Source organism: Diceros bicornis, chromosome 14 (assembly GCF_020826845.1).
Source record: "Diceros bicornis minor isolate mBicDic1 chromosome 14, mDicBic1.mat.cur, whole genome shotgun sequence".
In the NCBI taxonomy this organism is placed as follows: Eukaryota; Metazoa; Chordata; class Mammalia; order Perissodactyla; family Rhinocerotidae; genus Diceros; species Diceros bicornis.
Window position 1 is genome coordinate 11,158,608 of NC_080753.1, and position 15,995 is coordinate 11,174,602.

General features: G+C 38.0%; 1 protein-coding gene across 1 annotated transcript in view; it reads left to right on the forward strand.

The window, feature by feature from the left end:
• Positions 1-15,995, forward strand: part of COL21A1 (collagen type XXI alpha 1 chain) — a 135,659-nt gene that overhangs the window by 51,058 nt on the left and 68,606 nt on the right. Inside the window, exons 11-12 of the mRNA XM_058554129.1 lie at positions 10,953-11,006; positions 11,098-11,151. Of these exons, the coding sequence (XP_058410112.1) occupies positions 10,953-11,006; positions 11,098-11,151 (108 nt within the window). The remainder of the gene's footprint in view (positions 1-10,952; positions 11,007-11,097; positions 11,152-15,995) is intronic.

The window sequence follows — 15,995 nt, forward strand, 5'->3', positions numbered from 1 at the left end:
GGAATCTTGAGTTCAGGGATATGTTTGAGAATGAAAATGCACAGATGGGACTCTTTACCATGTAGATGTATCTAAAGGCACCAGAGTGGATGAAATCGTTTAGAGAGTAAGTACAGATAACTGGAGAAGAGAAGGGGGCAGTGGACTGAGCTTAGGTCTCCCTTATGGAGAAAAAAGAGGAGGAGGATCCAGCCAAGGAAGCTGGGAGAGAATGATCAGTGAAGTAGGAGGAAGACCAGGAGAGTGGCATCCCAGAAGCCAAGTAAAGAAAGCATTTCAAGAAGGAAGTGATAAGTTGTGTCATTGTTGCTAAGAGGTCGAGAAAAATGAGGTCTATGCCTAGGACATCGAATTTTCTATATGGAGGTCATTGAGGACCTTGATAAATGGTGTTTCAGGGAGGGTGGGTACAAAAGCCGAATTGACATGGATTCAAGAGAGAGTAGGACATAAAATGGTGACAGTGAACATAGATGCTTCTTCTGAGGGATATAATGGGGGGCAGAAAAATGAAGCAGTAGCATGGGAGGATGGGATAAAAGGAGGCTTTTTTTTATAGGTAGGAGATGTTACAGCAAGTTTTTATGATGATGAAAATGAGGCATGTGTGGAAAAAATGGATGATTTGGAGATGGGGGATATCTGCAGGAAGAAAATCCTTAGGTAGGTGGGAGGGCATTGATTGTAGTCGCAAGAAGAGAGTTTGGCCTGGATGAGAGTATGGGCAGTTAAACCTTTAATATGGGCTCGAGGACCAAGCCAATCAGTACAGAAATAGGTAGGTAGTGTATTTGCAGTAAAGAGGATGAGAAATTTGTCATCAGACTGGTCCTATTTGAATTGAATGAAATGAATAGATTTCAAACCTAACACCTGCCCTTTTGCCTTTATCCTTAACTCCCGTTCTGTGCCAACATTTGCTGTGTAGTTTCTCTTATAATCCATCCCTTTCTCCCTTTAATTTAAAGTGTCATGTGACTTTGTTGCATTCCTTCACTGCAACTCCTTAATCCCACTGAACATCCTGCCTGACTGAGGTCCTGTGTGAGTTCTACCCGAACCACTGGGTGGGATGAGTTTTATACATGAGCTGGCCCTCCACAGGCTATCAGCTCTGGTTTGCTTTTGTTTTGCTTTGTTACTATCTTGTCATGAATGAAGTACTTTAGTTAGTTATAATCAGCCTGATGCAATAATCATGGATATTACTCTATGACTCTTTATTTAAGCTATAATAAACTTATTGTCTCATCTCATGTTTATGTGTGTTTTTCTGTATGTGTATGTGATTTTATGTATCGATATAGATACAACTATGTAGTGTCTGATATTAGTTGTTAGATGATATTGAATGATACCTGATATTAGAGAAAGAACAAACCAACTGTGGTAGACAGAATAATGTCCACGTCCTAAACTCCAAGACCTGTGAATATGTTACCTTTCTTGGCAAAAGGGACTTTGCACACATGATTAAATTAAGGATCTTGAGATGCATAAATTATCTGGTTTATCTGAGTAGCCCAGTATAATCACAAGTGTCCTCATAAGGGGGAGGCAGGAGTTATCAGAGTCAGAGAAGGAGATGCAATGATGCATGCAGAGATCAGAGTGAGGCAGCCTTGAGGCAAAGAATGTAGGTAGCCTCTAGAAGTTGGAAAAGGGAAGGAACAGATTCTGCCCTAGAGCCTCTAGAAGGAATGCCACCCCAACTGACACCATGAGTTTAGTTCCCTAAGACCCTGTTTGGACTTCTGACCTCCAGAACTATGAGTTTGTGTTGTTTTAAACTTTGTTTGTGGTAATTTGTTACGGCAGCAATAGGAAACTGATACATTAACTCAAATCCTATTTACCCAAAGGTATGATTTTTTCTTAAATTTCCCCTTTTCCCCCTGTTTCTTTCTCTCTGCAGGAGATATGAGGTTGGGTGGCCATGCAGGAAGAGAAAGTGAGCCTGGGAGCCAGAACAGCTGAGGGTCATTAGTGTGTGTCCAGGGCCAGCGCACAGCGGGAGGGGGAAGGTGTGGGTGGAGCCTCTGGCTGACGATTGAAGCCATCTGGACCAAGGAAACTTGGATGGAACAATTCGAAGGGAATTCTGCTTTGTTTGGATTTGGTTCTGTGCGGCCCCTCTCAATAAGCACTTTGAATCTCTTTCACATTATAATCAGGCCAAGTCAACTGAAGCTTTAAATAGGAAATTATTCCACTCTGGAGAAATACTAATTTTCATAAGAAAAATGCCTTCAACAAAAATTAAAGAGCTATTTTCAAATCCTTCCTCATTTCTCTATCAGTTATAATTTATATCAGCCCAGTATCTGAGCATATTATTATTTTACTATTTTATCATTATAAAAAGAGAGGCAGGGGAAATATTTATATATCCTGCTAGGTAATTCAGAGTAGTACAGCTATTGAAGGCATTATACTGATATGAAATTGATCTTTTTAAAGAAGGCCATATGTGGAAACATGTAATAGGACTATTTTATGATTTTATAGAAGTTCATATTTTTACAGTGCTCCTTTCTGTCTGTTTTCTGTCATATTTTCTAAGATTCCATGAAGGCCATCACATTTGCTAAGAGAGAAAGGTGAGCTAAACTAAGCTGTAGAGTTGTGGAGATGATTTTCCACATTATTGGCCTTAAGAAGTGATTCAGGAAGACTGACAGCGCACTGCTACTAATAGACAAAAGAGGGGATGGGTCAACGGGTCACACTCAGTGATGCAGTGCCCCCCTCTGTCCCTGCGCCCCCAGTGTGCCTTTGAGTGGTCTAGAGGTTCCAGAAAGGGGCCAGCTTTCTATGGAGGGTTAAACCTTACAGAAGTGGTCGTCAGCACAGATGGGGAATTTCAAAGTTACATGACTTTATCAAACCACAAATAAAGGGAGGGCTAGGGACAGATTAGTAGGAGATGAAGTTGTGTAGGAGAAAGGAGGGGAAATGGAATAGAGTTCTTTAGGTCATTGTGATAACTTTCAGTTGGAGTGAACTCTGGAGCCACTGGAGAGTCTTGAGTAAGGATTGATGTAATGTAACTTATTTTTAAAAGAAATTACTCTGATTTCTGAGTTGAGAATGTATTTTAGGGCCATGAGGACAAATACAGGGAGATCAGTCAGGAGTCTTTTGGAATAATCCAGAAGCGAGATGATGGCAACGAGATGATGAAGAGAACTGCTTATGTTCTGGGGATGTTTTGAAGTTAGAGATGACAGGATTTGCTGATGTATTGAATGTGAGTTTGAGAGAGAGAAGTCCAGGGAGACTCCAATGAGCTGTGGAAGGATGGGATAGAGAAAATAGGGCAAGGGAAATCGGGAGTTTCATTTTGGATATGTTAAATTTTTATATTAGACGTTCAAGTAGAAATTTAAGAATAAGAAGTCTGACTTTCAAAGTGAGCTCCCTTTCTGTGAATGTTCTTTCTTGTCCTTTACCCATTTTCTCTAGGGATGATGGTGTTTGGCCTATCCATTAATAAGAGCTTCTTATGCATTAAGAGAATTAATCCTTTAATATATATGTAGTAAATATTTCTTCTCATCTATTTATTTGGTTTATAATTTGGTTTTTAATTTTTAGAAATGTAAAATTTTCTAACAATTAAATATTTTCTCTTGTCATTTCTTCCAGTGTTCTTTTTTTGGGCATTACTCTACTAGATGTTCTTTTAGTTTGTTATGATTTTTAAGAATTTTTAATTCTTGATTTCATTTTTGGAATTTATTTTGGCATTTGTGGTGACATGAAGATCCAAAAAGACTTGGTGAACTTGGAGAATGGCTGTTGTAAGCTAGTGAAATTCAACCGGAATAAACATATGGCTCTTACTTGTCTGGGAGATGTTGTTTAAATTTAACCTTGGTGAAAAAGGGATCAACATATGTCATGAGGCTGCCTGAAAGGCTGATGCAATTTTTGGCATTGTTAGTAAATGTATAGTATCTATATTAAGAAAGATGACAGTCCTGCTTTTGAAGTGTTGGATTTGGTTTAGCATACTACACTTTAGGGATATGTAGGATCTGGAATTCATTCAGAAGAGAGTAACTGGGAGAGAGTAAGAATTCAGAAGACAGCCTGTGGGGAGGATTTAGTGAACTTCAGGTGTAATCCACACAAGTGATGCTATTTTAAAATACTCCAGAGTGATGGTAGAGAACAGGAGGAAAGGGGGGAAAAACTAGCACTCAGGCTTGTAGAGCAAGCTTGACAGGGGGTGAATAATTAGTAGCAGAACAATAGGCCCCAGGAGACAAGCTTCTTAAGCTTCCCTCTTTCAGACTCGTAATTGCTTATGGTGCCAGCTGTGGACTCGACAGTTTAAGAGCTGTGGGGAATTGGGGGCTAAGTGCCATGAAGATTAAAGATCTGGAAAATGGGATACATTAGGATAAGAGCCAAAGGAATGGTTATTAGTTAGCTTGGAAAAGAGAATTACAAAAAGTGGCTTAATTATGAAGCATATGAACATCCTTCTAGAGAGAACAGTTTCTATCTGAACTCTCACTTCACCTCAGTTTGGGTTCCTTAGGGAAAAAGTTTATTGTCTCACTGTTTCCCACTTCCGTAAACCACACACACCCCTCACAAGAGTCTCAGTGATAAACTAAAATATGGACCATTTGCCTCGAATGAACTATCCTATACTTGGGCAGTTTATCTTCCTTTACTGTAACAAAAGGTTATTTAAAACTTGTCTTTTCCATAAAGCTTTCCTAGACAAAGCCTAGTTGACTAGCTAATTAATTTTTCTCTGAAAAAAATAACTACCCTTATTTAAATCTCATGTATGGATCTTTCCATGTTTATCTCGTGTGTTTCTTAAATAGATTTTATATTTTATATATTATAAATAGTATACACAGTAATGATAATGTATGCATAGACATTATATATGTACTAATGTTATTTGTATATTAAATTCCTCAAGGAATTATTTGGTGACACATCTAGCAGTTGTGATTTTCAAGATGAATTCACTCTTATATTGTGTTTCCTTTTGATTGTAATCTGTATGAATACAGGATATTTCTACTATTATTTTTAGAGCCCTCAGTAGTAGTGACTAGTTGAACTCAATGAACATGTATATGTTTTTTGCTTATTTATTCATTCTTTCATTCATCCACTCGTATACCCAGTGTTTGTTGGGTGTTTGCTGTGTTCCTGGCACTCTTCCCGGCTAAGGAACTAAAGCAATGATAAAAATAAACAGAAACTCCTGCTGTTTTGAAGCTCACATTCCACTGAGGAGAGACAGATAATAAATCCATAATAATAATAATAAATAAATAATATCAGATGGTAGTAAGTACTATGGAAAAATATAGCAGGACAGATTCCCCAAGAGAAGGAATCAGGTTAGCTATTGGTCACCTCCCTTTGAATATAAAGCATAATTACTTGAGATTTAGGTTGGGAAGTAAGAATTATTAAAAATGGTATCAGTTACCTTAAAAAGCTATGCATTCTCCTTTTGAAATAAGCTTAGTATAACTTTACGTGTAACCTTACTCAGGGAATGAGGCGGTTTACCTAAGTTTAATTAAATTCTGTGAATCTAAGAACCGAGCTATATCTGCAGAGTTGATATGTCAAAGGCAGGCAGTGTTTCTCTTTCATGTGCTTAGCTCAAGGCAGATTATTATAGGAAAGCCATGATGTTGCTCTGTATCTGTCACCTTTACCTAAGGGAAGGAGGATTAGATTTAGGTGAAATTTCATTTATGGTAAATATAGTTTTCTTTAGTTTGAAGTAGAAATTCTGTGGGGATTTTTTCCCCACAGAAACGTATAACTTCTCATTGTCAAATATAAATTGTTTGTCTTACTTCGTGAAAATATTTTTAAAATTTTTGTGCTACTTCATATTTTGCAATCAATTAAACTCTATTTCCTCCAGAGTCCCTTGCTTGGTTAGTAATATCATCAGCCATCATGCTGCACAAGCCAGAAACCTGGGCGTAATTCCACAGCTCCAAATTCCTCACCTCCTGTAACCCGTCATCAGGTTAGAATAAATGCGCCTTGAGTGGAATCAGGTTCTACCTACCATTCTCTCTCCCATGCAGAGACCTCCCACATGGTCTTCATGCTTTTCCTTGCCCCCTTTGATCTATCCTCCACAGTGTAGCAAGTGAGCTTTTCAAAGCTCAAGTCTAATTATGTGACTCTCTGGGTGACTTGGATGAAGACCAAAGTCCTGCATAAGACCCACAAGCTGTGCATGTAACCTCGTCTACCAGGTTTGGTTCGATGCATGCTTCCCTGTGCTCTCTCCCCTTTCATCTCCACAGGTGTGGCTCATCCTGTCATGCTGCATGGCACACTGAAGGGCGTCCTCTGATGCACTGTGCTTCCTTTAGTGTTCCTTTGAGCTTGTCTATTCAGAAAGCTTCCCCTGACTGCCTACTCTTCACCTCCCATAGCACCACAGTTCTTTCTTAGACCTTAGCTCAGGTATAGTTTTACATATATTAATGTGATCTATTAATCAAGTAATTTGAGCAATCAGTTAAAGCATGTAAACTACTTGACTAATAGTTGGGCTGGGTGGCAAACAAACTAATTTCTATATATTAGTTATATATGGAAAGACAGAGATTTATGAATATTCTCAGAATTTAGTTGTATAGAGCTGTAAAATCTGCCAACGACTAGAAGAATCCACAGTGGATATTAAAAGTATATGTACACTTGATTTTGGTTACCTGGTTACCCTGGCTGTGTACCTAAGAGTATCTGTTGGAATTTTGGAAAACTTTGAAGAAAATTATGTAATACAATAACCTTTCAATCACATTCTTAGATGTTAAAAAGAGTGACATCCAAAATGATTTCTCTGGATTTTACCCTCATTTTTAAGTTTAGCGTATTTAAAGGAAACCAATTACGCTATTCTCCTCACTACTTAAAAAAATCTATATATTTAGATTGGCAGAATGTTTTATGGTATGGTTAGAATTGGCCTCCGAAGAGATTGTGACCCTTGCACATTTGGTGATTTTATTTCCTTAATTTCCATTTCAATGGTATACATCTTTCCTGGAGCACTGTAACCATGAATCATGGAAGAAAATTAAATTGATTCTGTATTCTTCAACCCTGCAATTTGGCAGTGAGAATATGTTTTTCCTAAAAAATGACTCATTTACAAAGAGACTTTCTGTGAACATGGAAAAGACCTAAATACTGTCAGAAATCTTGCAGATGGAGGTTGGGTGGATATTTGGATCTGTTAATAATTGCAAAATGGCAAAATTAATGTTGAACAGTATTCATCAAAGATTATGTGAAAGTTACAGTTCTATAAGAAAATGCAGAAACTTGTGTATTCAGAAAAATAAAAACTCAGTAAGTGATATGAAAAGTTTATCATTTTTCCTGTTTCAGGGCATTTTTCTTGTTTTAATGTACCCTACTATGAGTCAACCAATGTTTTATTTTTTGTTCTTCTTGGAAATTGTTCTGCATTGTAATATTCCTTCCTGTTAACCTTTATTTTCCTGATTTTTTGTCCAGAATTTGTTTTTCTGAATTTCATCCAGTTTCTTCTGGTGATTTGCCCTGGGATCCCCCAGCCTAGATATGGTTTTGGTTTTTATTTATTTTTTTGCTAATCATGCTTCCTCTGGCTTCTAAAATAATCTTTGAATTTCTTTATACAACTAAGTTATCAAGAATGCCTCTCACTGTAAGTTGAAAAAACAACATCAACAACCTGGTTATCCTATTGTGGAAGCATTTGTTATTCCTGTATTATAGTTCTTCCAAAAACAAAACAAACAGGGCCATTATAGAATACACTGAGGCCTTGTTCATGTGTTCAGCATTAGATCTCTACGAATGCTGAAAAAGGGTTAAGTCATAATGATAATGACTGGACCTGCCATTCCTCATGCATTAATGGTAGCCGTTTAGGCCACAGAACAACACTCTGCAGAAGAGTCCTCATGCTTTTGAACAGTGTCGTTGAGTCTGAAGAAAAGAAAGAAACGCTTGTTTACTGCGTTACCAACATCTGCCAGATGTGTTCACCTGTGACTCCATTTGTTTCTGTTCAAAAGTGAAGTGGGTATTATTATTCCAGATGACGGCAGGAAACTGAGGCTCAGCTAGGCAAAGTGATTTAGCCAGAATCTCAGAGAGAGTAAGGGGAGGAGCAAAAATTCAGCCCGAGGTCTTTTCCAATTTTAAAATTCATTGTCTTTCCACTTCACTGTGTTGCCTCCCAGGATTTGGGGATTTGATGACTCTGCCTGAGGTCAGATTGAGTCAGAGGTGAGCTGGGAACACAGTCTGGGGCATCTCCACGTTGCTTTGATCCATTAAAATGCGATGTGTCCCCTCTAACAAATGCATCACATCAACTTACTTCTTTGAAGAGGAGAGACAGTACAGCAGCTTTTGATTTTCTACAAAAGATTCACTTTCTGAAAAAAGTAATAAAGCAGATAGGACATTTGGCTTAACTTTTGAAAAAATGTGAAAAAAAAGTAATTCCTTAAAATGTGAACTTTGCAGCTGATCGACCATTTTGATAAATAGCCAATCTTCGTAGTAACTTTCTTTTGAGGAATTTTATGAACATTCTTTTCCTCTGGGCACTCAGAATTCTAAACAGTTTAAAAGTAGTCTGGCAAAATGGACTTCTTTGAATCAGATTAATCATTCTAGAAACATAAGATCTAATCTTCCATGAAGCATTTTCTGATAGAGGGTGTTTCCACTGGCTCTGTCAACCTACTAGCTATGTAACTTTGGGCAAGTTACTTAACCTTCTGTGCCTCGGTTTCCCCATCTGAAAATGGGGATAATGTAGAACCTACATTAACGGGTGGTTGTGAGGATTAAGTGAAGTAATACATGTGAAATACTTAATCTGGAACATGATAAGTACTATAGAAATCATTGCTATTATTATTTCTTCCAATTACAATAGCCTGTTATAAATCACGTCAGACTATCCAGAGAGTGCATACAGGGTTTTGAAGGATCTAAAGGACATCCTAGTGGTGGCATCTATGAGTAATCTAGCTCTGTTTAGGCATGTGCTAGCAGTGACAGAGTTGAAATGCAACTTTAGGCCTATCTGATTCCAAAGTGGTTGGGGGAAGGAGATTCAGATATAACTAGAGTGGTAGAGATACAAGGCTGAGCAAACACTGTGTGGATTGACTTTCTTCTTTCTGCTGACTGATCTTGAGAGCATGAACCACATGGTGTTACTAAAAGTTTCAATTTGCCACTGGAAGCAGCACAAACATAAAATGATTCTTCATGGAAAGAGATTTTTCACACTTGTGTGCAGTATGGATGATTTGAAGATAAATTCTCCCAAGTTTGAATAACAAAAAATGTACCAAACGCTCTCTTCAATGCTGGAGATATAGAAATGAATTAGACCTGGTCCTTTATCTCAAGGGGGCACATAATCCAGTGACACAGAGACAGTGCCAGCCCAGAGAACATATGGTGGGTTTGAAAATTGCAGGTTGTTTTGTATGGAATGTGGAAAGGTTGGTTATGAGACCCGTTCATTAGTGAAGTAAAATGTTTAAGGATTGGGCAAAGGGACTCAAGAGAAAAATTTGAGTTTGAGAAATCCTGGAGAAAGCATAATGGTACACTCTGTGAAGAACTGAATGGGGTGAGTATGAAGGAAAGGGTGATGGTTGGTGATAGAAATTATGTAGTCATCGTTCTGGAAGTAGCAGAGCATTTTACAAAATAAGAAATGCAAGTGCGTGTAAAAGGAGAAAATTAATAATCTAAAACTCATCTTTCTGAGACAACCATTATTATTGTCATGGTCGCTATTAGAGCTAGCAAAGAACGGTAAAAGGAATGTTTGAAAATATAAGTGGAAAAGCAGGGGATTATGCTGTCTCTAAAAATTGCAGCTAAAAATGTAATGACAAGTGAGTGGGTGAAAGACCAGTGCAGACATCCATGAATAGCCACATGGAGATGAAGATTTTGGATTTTAGAATGAGGATGTAATTGGAAACATTAATGAGATCTGTGTTAATACTGTTGACAACAGCAAGCTGTACCCAAACAGTAAGATCCCAGAAAGACAGACTCTGAATAGAGTGAGAGAAAGATGGAATCTGAATGAGAGAGGTAAATGTGTTTGCAGGTGCCGAGTGGTCCCAGTCAACCTGACATTGACCCTGGGAAACCTAGATAAATGTTCAGGGCCTGCAAGTTTGTTTTAGAGTTTAGTTGCCATGTGCTGAGCGAAGAATGAATAGTTTGCCTCTGTGCAAAAAGTTGTGCTCTTTTCCCAAGAGTCCAGTTTCTGAAGGGATGTGTAAGAAGCAGTGGAGATGAAAATGACCCCCTGCTCAACAGACAGGTTAGCCTTGGGAGGTGGGGGGACACGTCACAGGCACGTTCTTGGGGTTAACATCAGCAGCTTTCTAAAATGAGCAATCCAAAGGCTGTTACAGGCTTACTCTGGAGAATAACATTCATCAAGTTTTAATTTATTCCAGAGATTAACTCGGATGGCCATTAATCAGGTAGTTTAAAAATGTTTTACATTTGTTTAATCCTGTAGTCTTAGTGTTTTTCTCTCACACGTGTTGAATATGTTTCTAACGTGCAGAACATGTCTTTAGGAGCTGTGAACACTGGCTCTGAGTTTCCATTCCCAAGCCTTCCTTTTAATTGAAGAGTTTCTGGGTCTTTTTATTAGCCTAGAGATATTTAAGACCTTTTCCCTATACATTTTTTTAAGGATTTCCTAAAGACTGAAGGATATGAGTTCCTTATTAAGCACTTGACACTTTGCTCTTTTGGTTTCTTAAGCCGTCACTAAGTGAAGTCTTAGGTGTCAGAAACTTGAGACAGGAGTAAATCCTGAAATGGAGGGCTGTTCTTTGTGAATATGATGAAACATTAATTATTTCTTATTTTCTTTTCTTTAGGGATATCAGGGAATTGCAGGATCCCCAGGTGTTCCAGGATCCCCAGGAATACAAGTATGTGATCCGTTTATACACATTTTAGAAATACCTTTTCTAGTGAACGAAAAAACATAATTAACAGAATTTTATTTTGTGGTTAATTTAGGGAGCACGAGGACCACCGGGTTACAAAGGAGAACCAGGGAGAGATGGTGAAAAGGTAAACAAACAAAACAAAAATGTGTTCAGTTGTTTTAGTCACTCGAAGAAGACAAACAATAATATCAATAGTGTTCATCTTGGTGAATTCCAAGATATGTCGGCTCAGAAATTTGTCAATTGCTGTTGGCTAATAAAGCTCACAGAAGTCTTTTATCACTAGATGAAAGTGGTCATACTGCAGATAGAACAGATATTGGCATTGCCCTGATGCTGTATTCTCTCGCTGTGGCTAAACTCCGTGGGGAGCTACCTTCTTAGAGTGGAGAGAATTATGTGAATGGAATGTGTCCACGTGTTAGCCACAGATAGCCCAATACCCACGAGTCTGTCTCCATAATAGATACCTATCTGGCAGCTGGCCTATTGCCTTAGCATTACTGAACTTCTCCCTTAGGGCTTCAATGAGTACAGACAACGTTTGTATTGCTGACTCTCCTTTTTTACAGCTCTGAGATTTGTCAAACTTTGTGTTGAAGTACATATTCTTTAAATATGCTCGATATGTTAATACCTCCCCATGGATCCAATCAAGGCCTACTGGCCCTGATACCTGGTCCACATCCAAGATGCCCACTTGTATTTTCTCAGTTCCCCATGTTGATCTGTTAGCTTAATTCCTAAAACACAATGTTCTTTGAAGGCATTTTGCTGTTTGCTCCTGATAAAAAACCTGTACTAATTTTTTAACTACGATCCTCGCAAAACTATGACCTTTTTAAAATAATGTACACAGCATTTACATCTGAGAAACACTGATCTAGACTATATCCATTTTATGTTTTTATGGTTGCTTATGTTGCTTTCAAGCTATTTGATCTTGGACGAGTTACTTAATGTCTCTGAAACTTATTTTCTTCATTGACACAATGGGGATTTCTGTATAGGTTTATTTTGAAGATTAAATGAGTTAATATATGCAAAATGATATGGTTCCTGTTACATGATTTTTCTTAAATAAATGGTTATTGTTTTGTTATTATGTTTTGTTCATCAAGTAGCATGATTGTAGTTGAGATGTAGCATAGGGTGGACTGGCATGTGTCATGGGCAAGACATGGATTAGAGTGTCACCAGAGCAAACAGGAGGGTCAGTGACTGGAAAAGAAACAGAGAAGATAGAATAGGTCAGGTCAGCTTTATAATACGGGGAGAGTTAGAGGAAGTAGAGCAGCAGCACTAGTCTATACAATTCCCGAAGAAGTAGTATAAAATCCATTTGTCTACTGAGTGGTCCTGGGCCCCCATGAGTCTTTTTAGCTGCTAAGCAATCTCTGCCTGTTTTAAATGATGGAGGAATCTTAAAAAATGATAGGGAGCAGACCAGGCCCACAGGAATGGGAGATGTCTTATATTTTCATGCTCTGGGGATGTCATGAGAGACAGCCTGACCTCCTCCGGGTGAACGAGGGATTCCACTGGGAAGGTGAGCATACCTGTTCTGATGAGACCATGTGCCAGGCACCTCACTTACATTCTAGTTTACAGGATTATTGCTGTTTCTTTAACATTCTTACAAATAGCCTGATTTTTGGCGTGGGGGAAATGTATAAAAGTATGTGTGTATGGATGAATGTATCTATGAATATGGATGAATGAATAAATTTATTTATTTTTCGCTTTACTTGGGTTTTAGAGACCAAATATGAAGAGAAAACTTTTTATTCATTTTTAAAGAACTGGAGTAAATTTCCCTGGGAATAGATGTGCCTGTTGGGCCAGGGGAAGAACACTTCTAGGTTCTTTTGGCTGGTCTAATATTTAAATTGACCCAAGACAGATTAACAAGAGGGAAAAAAAAAACAAATTTAATTCATATGTACAGAGGTCTCATAGAAATGGGACCTGAAGAAATGACCAAAGCAAAGTGTCTTACACTTTTTAGACAAACAATAAATTTGTGAGGAAGACAAGACAGAGAAACTTAGGCTTTGGGTACTTAATTAGTGAAGAATCTAAGCAGGGTTTGTTTACACAGCCTTCTTGGCCCTGAATTCCCTGTCTCTGGTGATAAGGATGTCTCTCTACCTTCTGGTGTGGGGAAGGTACCTTTCACATGGAAGATTTATTTCCTCCTTTCAGGGAGACAGAGAGAGGAGGGTCAGAGTGCCCTTTTTGCACGAGGTGTTTTCTCAAGTAAATTTAATTCAAAATAATCAATATGTCACTGTGGTATATTTTGCAGTGGCCTGCTCTGAGCCCCAACATGCCTTATGTAAAAATAAAAGAATAACAATAATTCTATTAATCACATCTTAGACTAACTGCTCTATTGTTTGGGGTCACTGTGCTGTCTTTGAAATAGATGTATGTGAATTTTACAAAGCCATACATTCTATTGAATAAGATAAGATAAGAAGATGTATGTTTATGCAAAGGTCTCTGTTTTTAGTCCAGTCATGATTTCGTTCAGAATTGGTTGTTTTCTGAAATTCATTGTTTGGGCATAAGTCATTGTGGGCCTAAAATCACCATGTGCTACCATCTATGTTCCTGCCTCACATTCTCTGTTACTTCAGAGAATTCTTTATTTAGAGTTAAAATAATTTAGTAAGTTAATTAAAGACTTTCCTTTGGTTATTTCTCTACAATGTGGTTCCTTGATTTTCAGAAATGTTAATGTTAAAAAATATACTCCTGAGATGGCCTTGACTTGTGGCAGTGCAGGTATTACACAGTGGCCTTTGGGAGACTGTTCCATATAATATTGCTCTCCATTAGGTCATTTTCCTGGTATAATTTCCATTTGGTAGATTTCCTCTGACAACTCTCAGAGTACGGTTTTCCACTTAAGATAATTAAAATTAGATGCACTTTTTTGCTGACTTGAACATTTGTTCTTCACACATCAGGCAATCAAATGTGTGTAGATTTTGCAGGTTTTTTCTCTGAATTTACAAAATCGAAAGGAACACATCCACCAAATGGTCTTCAATCAGTAACTCATTTTATAACATGCTTTGAAGCTATTCTTGGGAATCTGAGAATACTTTAAATGCCTCAAAACACTTCCTCAACCTTAAGGAAACCTAATATATTTAATTTGTGTGGAGAAATGTATTTTGTTAAAACTTATATTAGGCTGTGTTAGTTAGTTGATATGTATTTACGGGTTTTCGAATTGTGTATGAAACTTTTTTATGGCAAATTCAATTCCGGACACATAGGAAGTATTAATAACTTATTTTTTTAACCTATCCAGACTTTGTACAAACTCATCACTTGGTTTTTCTGGGTTTAAGAAACACGTTTATTATATCTAAGATATCATTATGGAACAAATTGTACATTTTGTTTAATTTATTTGTTAGAGCATGTAACATTTAAATGGTTCTTTTAAGGCCTCACTTTCCCATTGTTCTCAGCATCCATTCCAGAGCATCACGTGACGAGTGAGACTTCCCTACTTAACTAAGTCCTTTACTTTCATTATCTGGGCTTCCAAAGTCAAAAGACTAAGTGATGTTATAGTGATTTCTATTATAACATCAGTCATAATCAAGAAACTCCAATACAGTCATGCACTGCTTACCAACGGGGATATGTTCTGAGAAATACGTTGTTAGGCAACTTCGTCATCGTGCAAACATTATAGAGTGTACTTACACACACCTAGATAATATAGCCTACTACACACCTAGGCTATATGACACTAATCTTATGGGACCACCATTGTGTGTACGGTCCATTGTTGACCAAAACGTTGTTATGTGGAACATGACTGTGTATATGTTGAGAGAACAGTAACAAAGGACCAAGCTAAAAGGGATGTTATAGAATAATATGTTAAAACTTAATGTGTTAGTGGTTTTACTTCTTGCAGTGTTCCTGAAGTCAAAAAACAGTTTAAAAAATTAAAGCAAAGCCAATAGTGACATAGGAAGGAGAAATAGAACTGGCTTAGCAAAGTTGCCACTTTTTTCTGCTTTCTCAAAAAGGGAGAGTCATCACCCAGGTAGCTGTCTGACAGCACCACAGCCCAAACACCGGGGTGTGTGTGTGTGTGTTGCAGGGAGGGAAGAGGGAGGCTTAAGCTGTTACAGGTTACAGGCTGGGCTCTGAGTTCAGACTGCTTAACTCCCTAGTCATGCCTCTTAATCTCTTTAAACCTGGTTTTCAAAATCTGGAAAGTGGGATTATAGTATTACTTCATAGCCTTTTTGTGAAGATTAAATGAGGCCAGGCATGTGCTTGGCCAAAATTGAGCCCTATAAATTAACGATGATCATGATGGTGATGATTTGCTTATTGGGACCACCATTCTGCTGGTTACCTAGGGTAAAAGTTTTGGAAATACGGTGGGTTTATCCTTTATCATTTCTCTAAATGTTGAAGTGCCCCATCTGAAGCAATCAGACAGGAATTCCCTAAACTTCTTCCCACTACGTCTACCCTCTTACCTGTGTATGTACCTATATTCTGCCTTCTCTCCTGTTAATGTGGATGAACTGTACATATATAATGCCCAACCCTCCTCTTGTGCTGTAGAGCCCATCCTTCTCCATTACTTTGTGTTATTAATTAGCTCTTCTCTTCTGTATCATTAGTGTTTTCTTTGCTGGTTAAATTTTCCCAGTAGCCTACAGGATGACTCATCCGAAGCCAACCAAACTAAACCCCCTTCCCCCACCTATAGCCTCTTTTAGCTACCCCCCCATTTCTGTTTCCATCACAGTATAAATCTGCCTTTACTCTCTCTGCATTTTCTCACTTCTCTGTTTCTTTAACCCACTTCAGTAGGACGTCCATCCCAACTTTCTGCTGCATATTGAGATCACCAATGGCTACCATCTTTGAAATCCAGTAGTCAGTGTTTTTCGTTTATCTCTGCTTATCTTGCTGTAT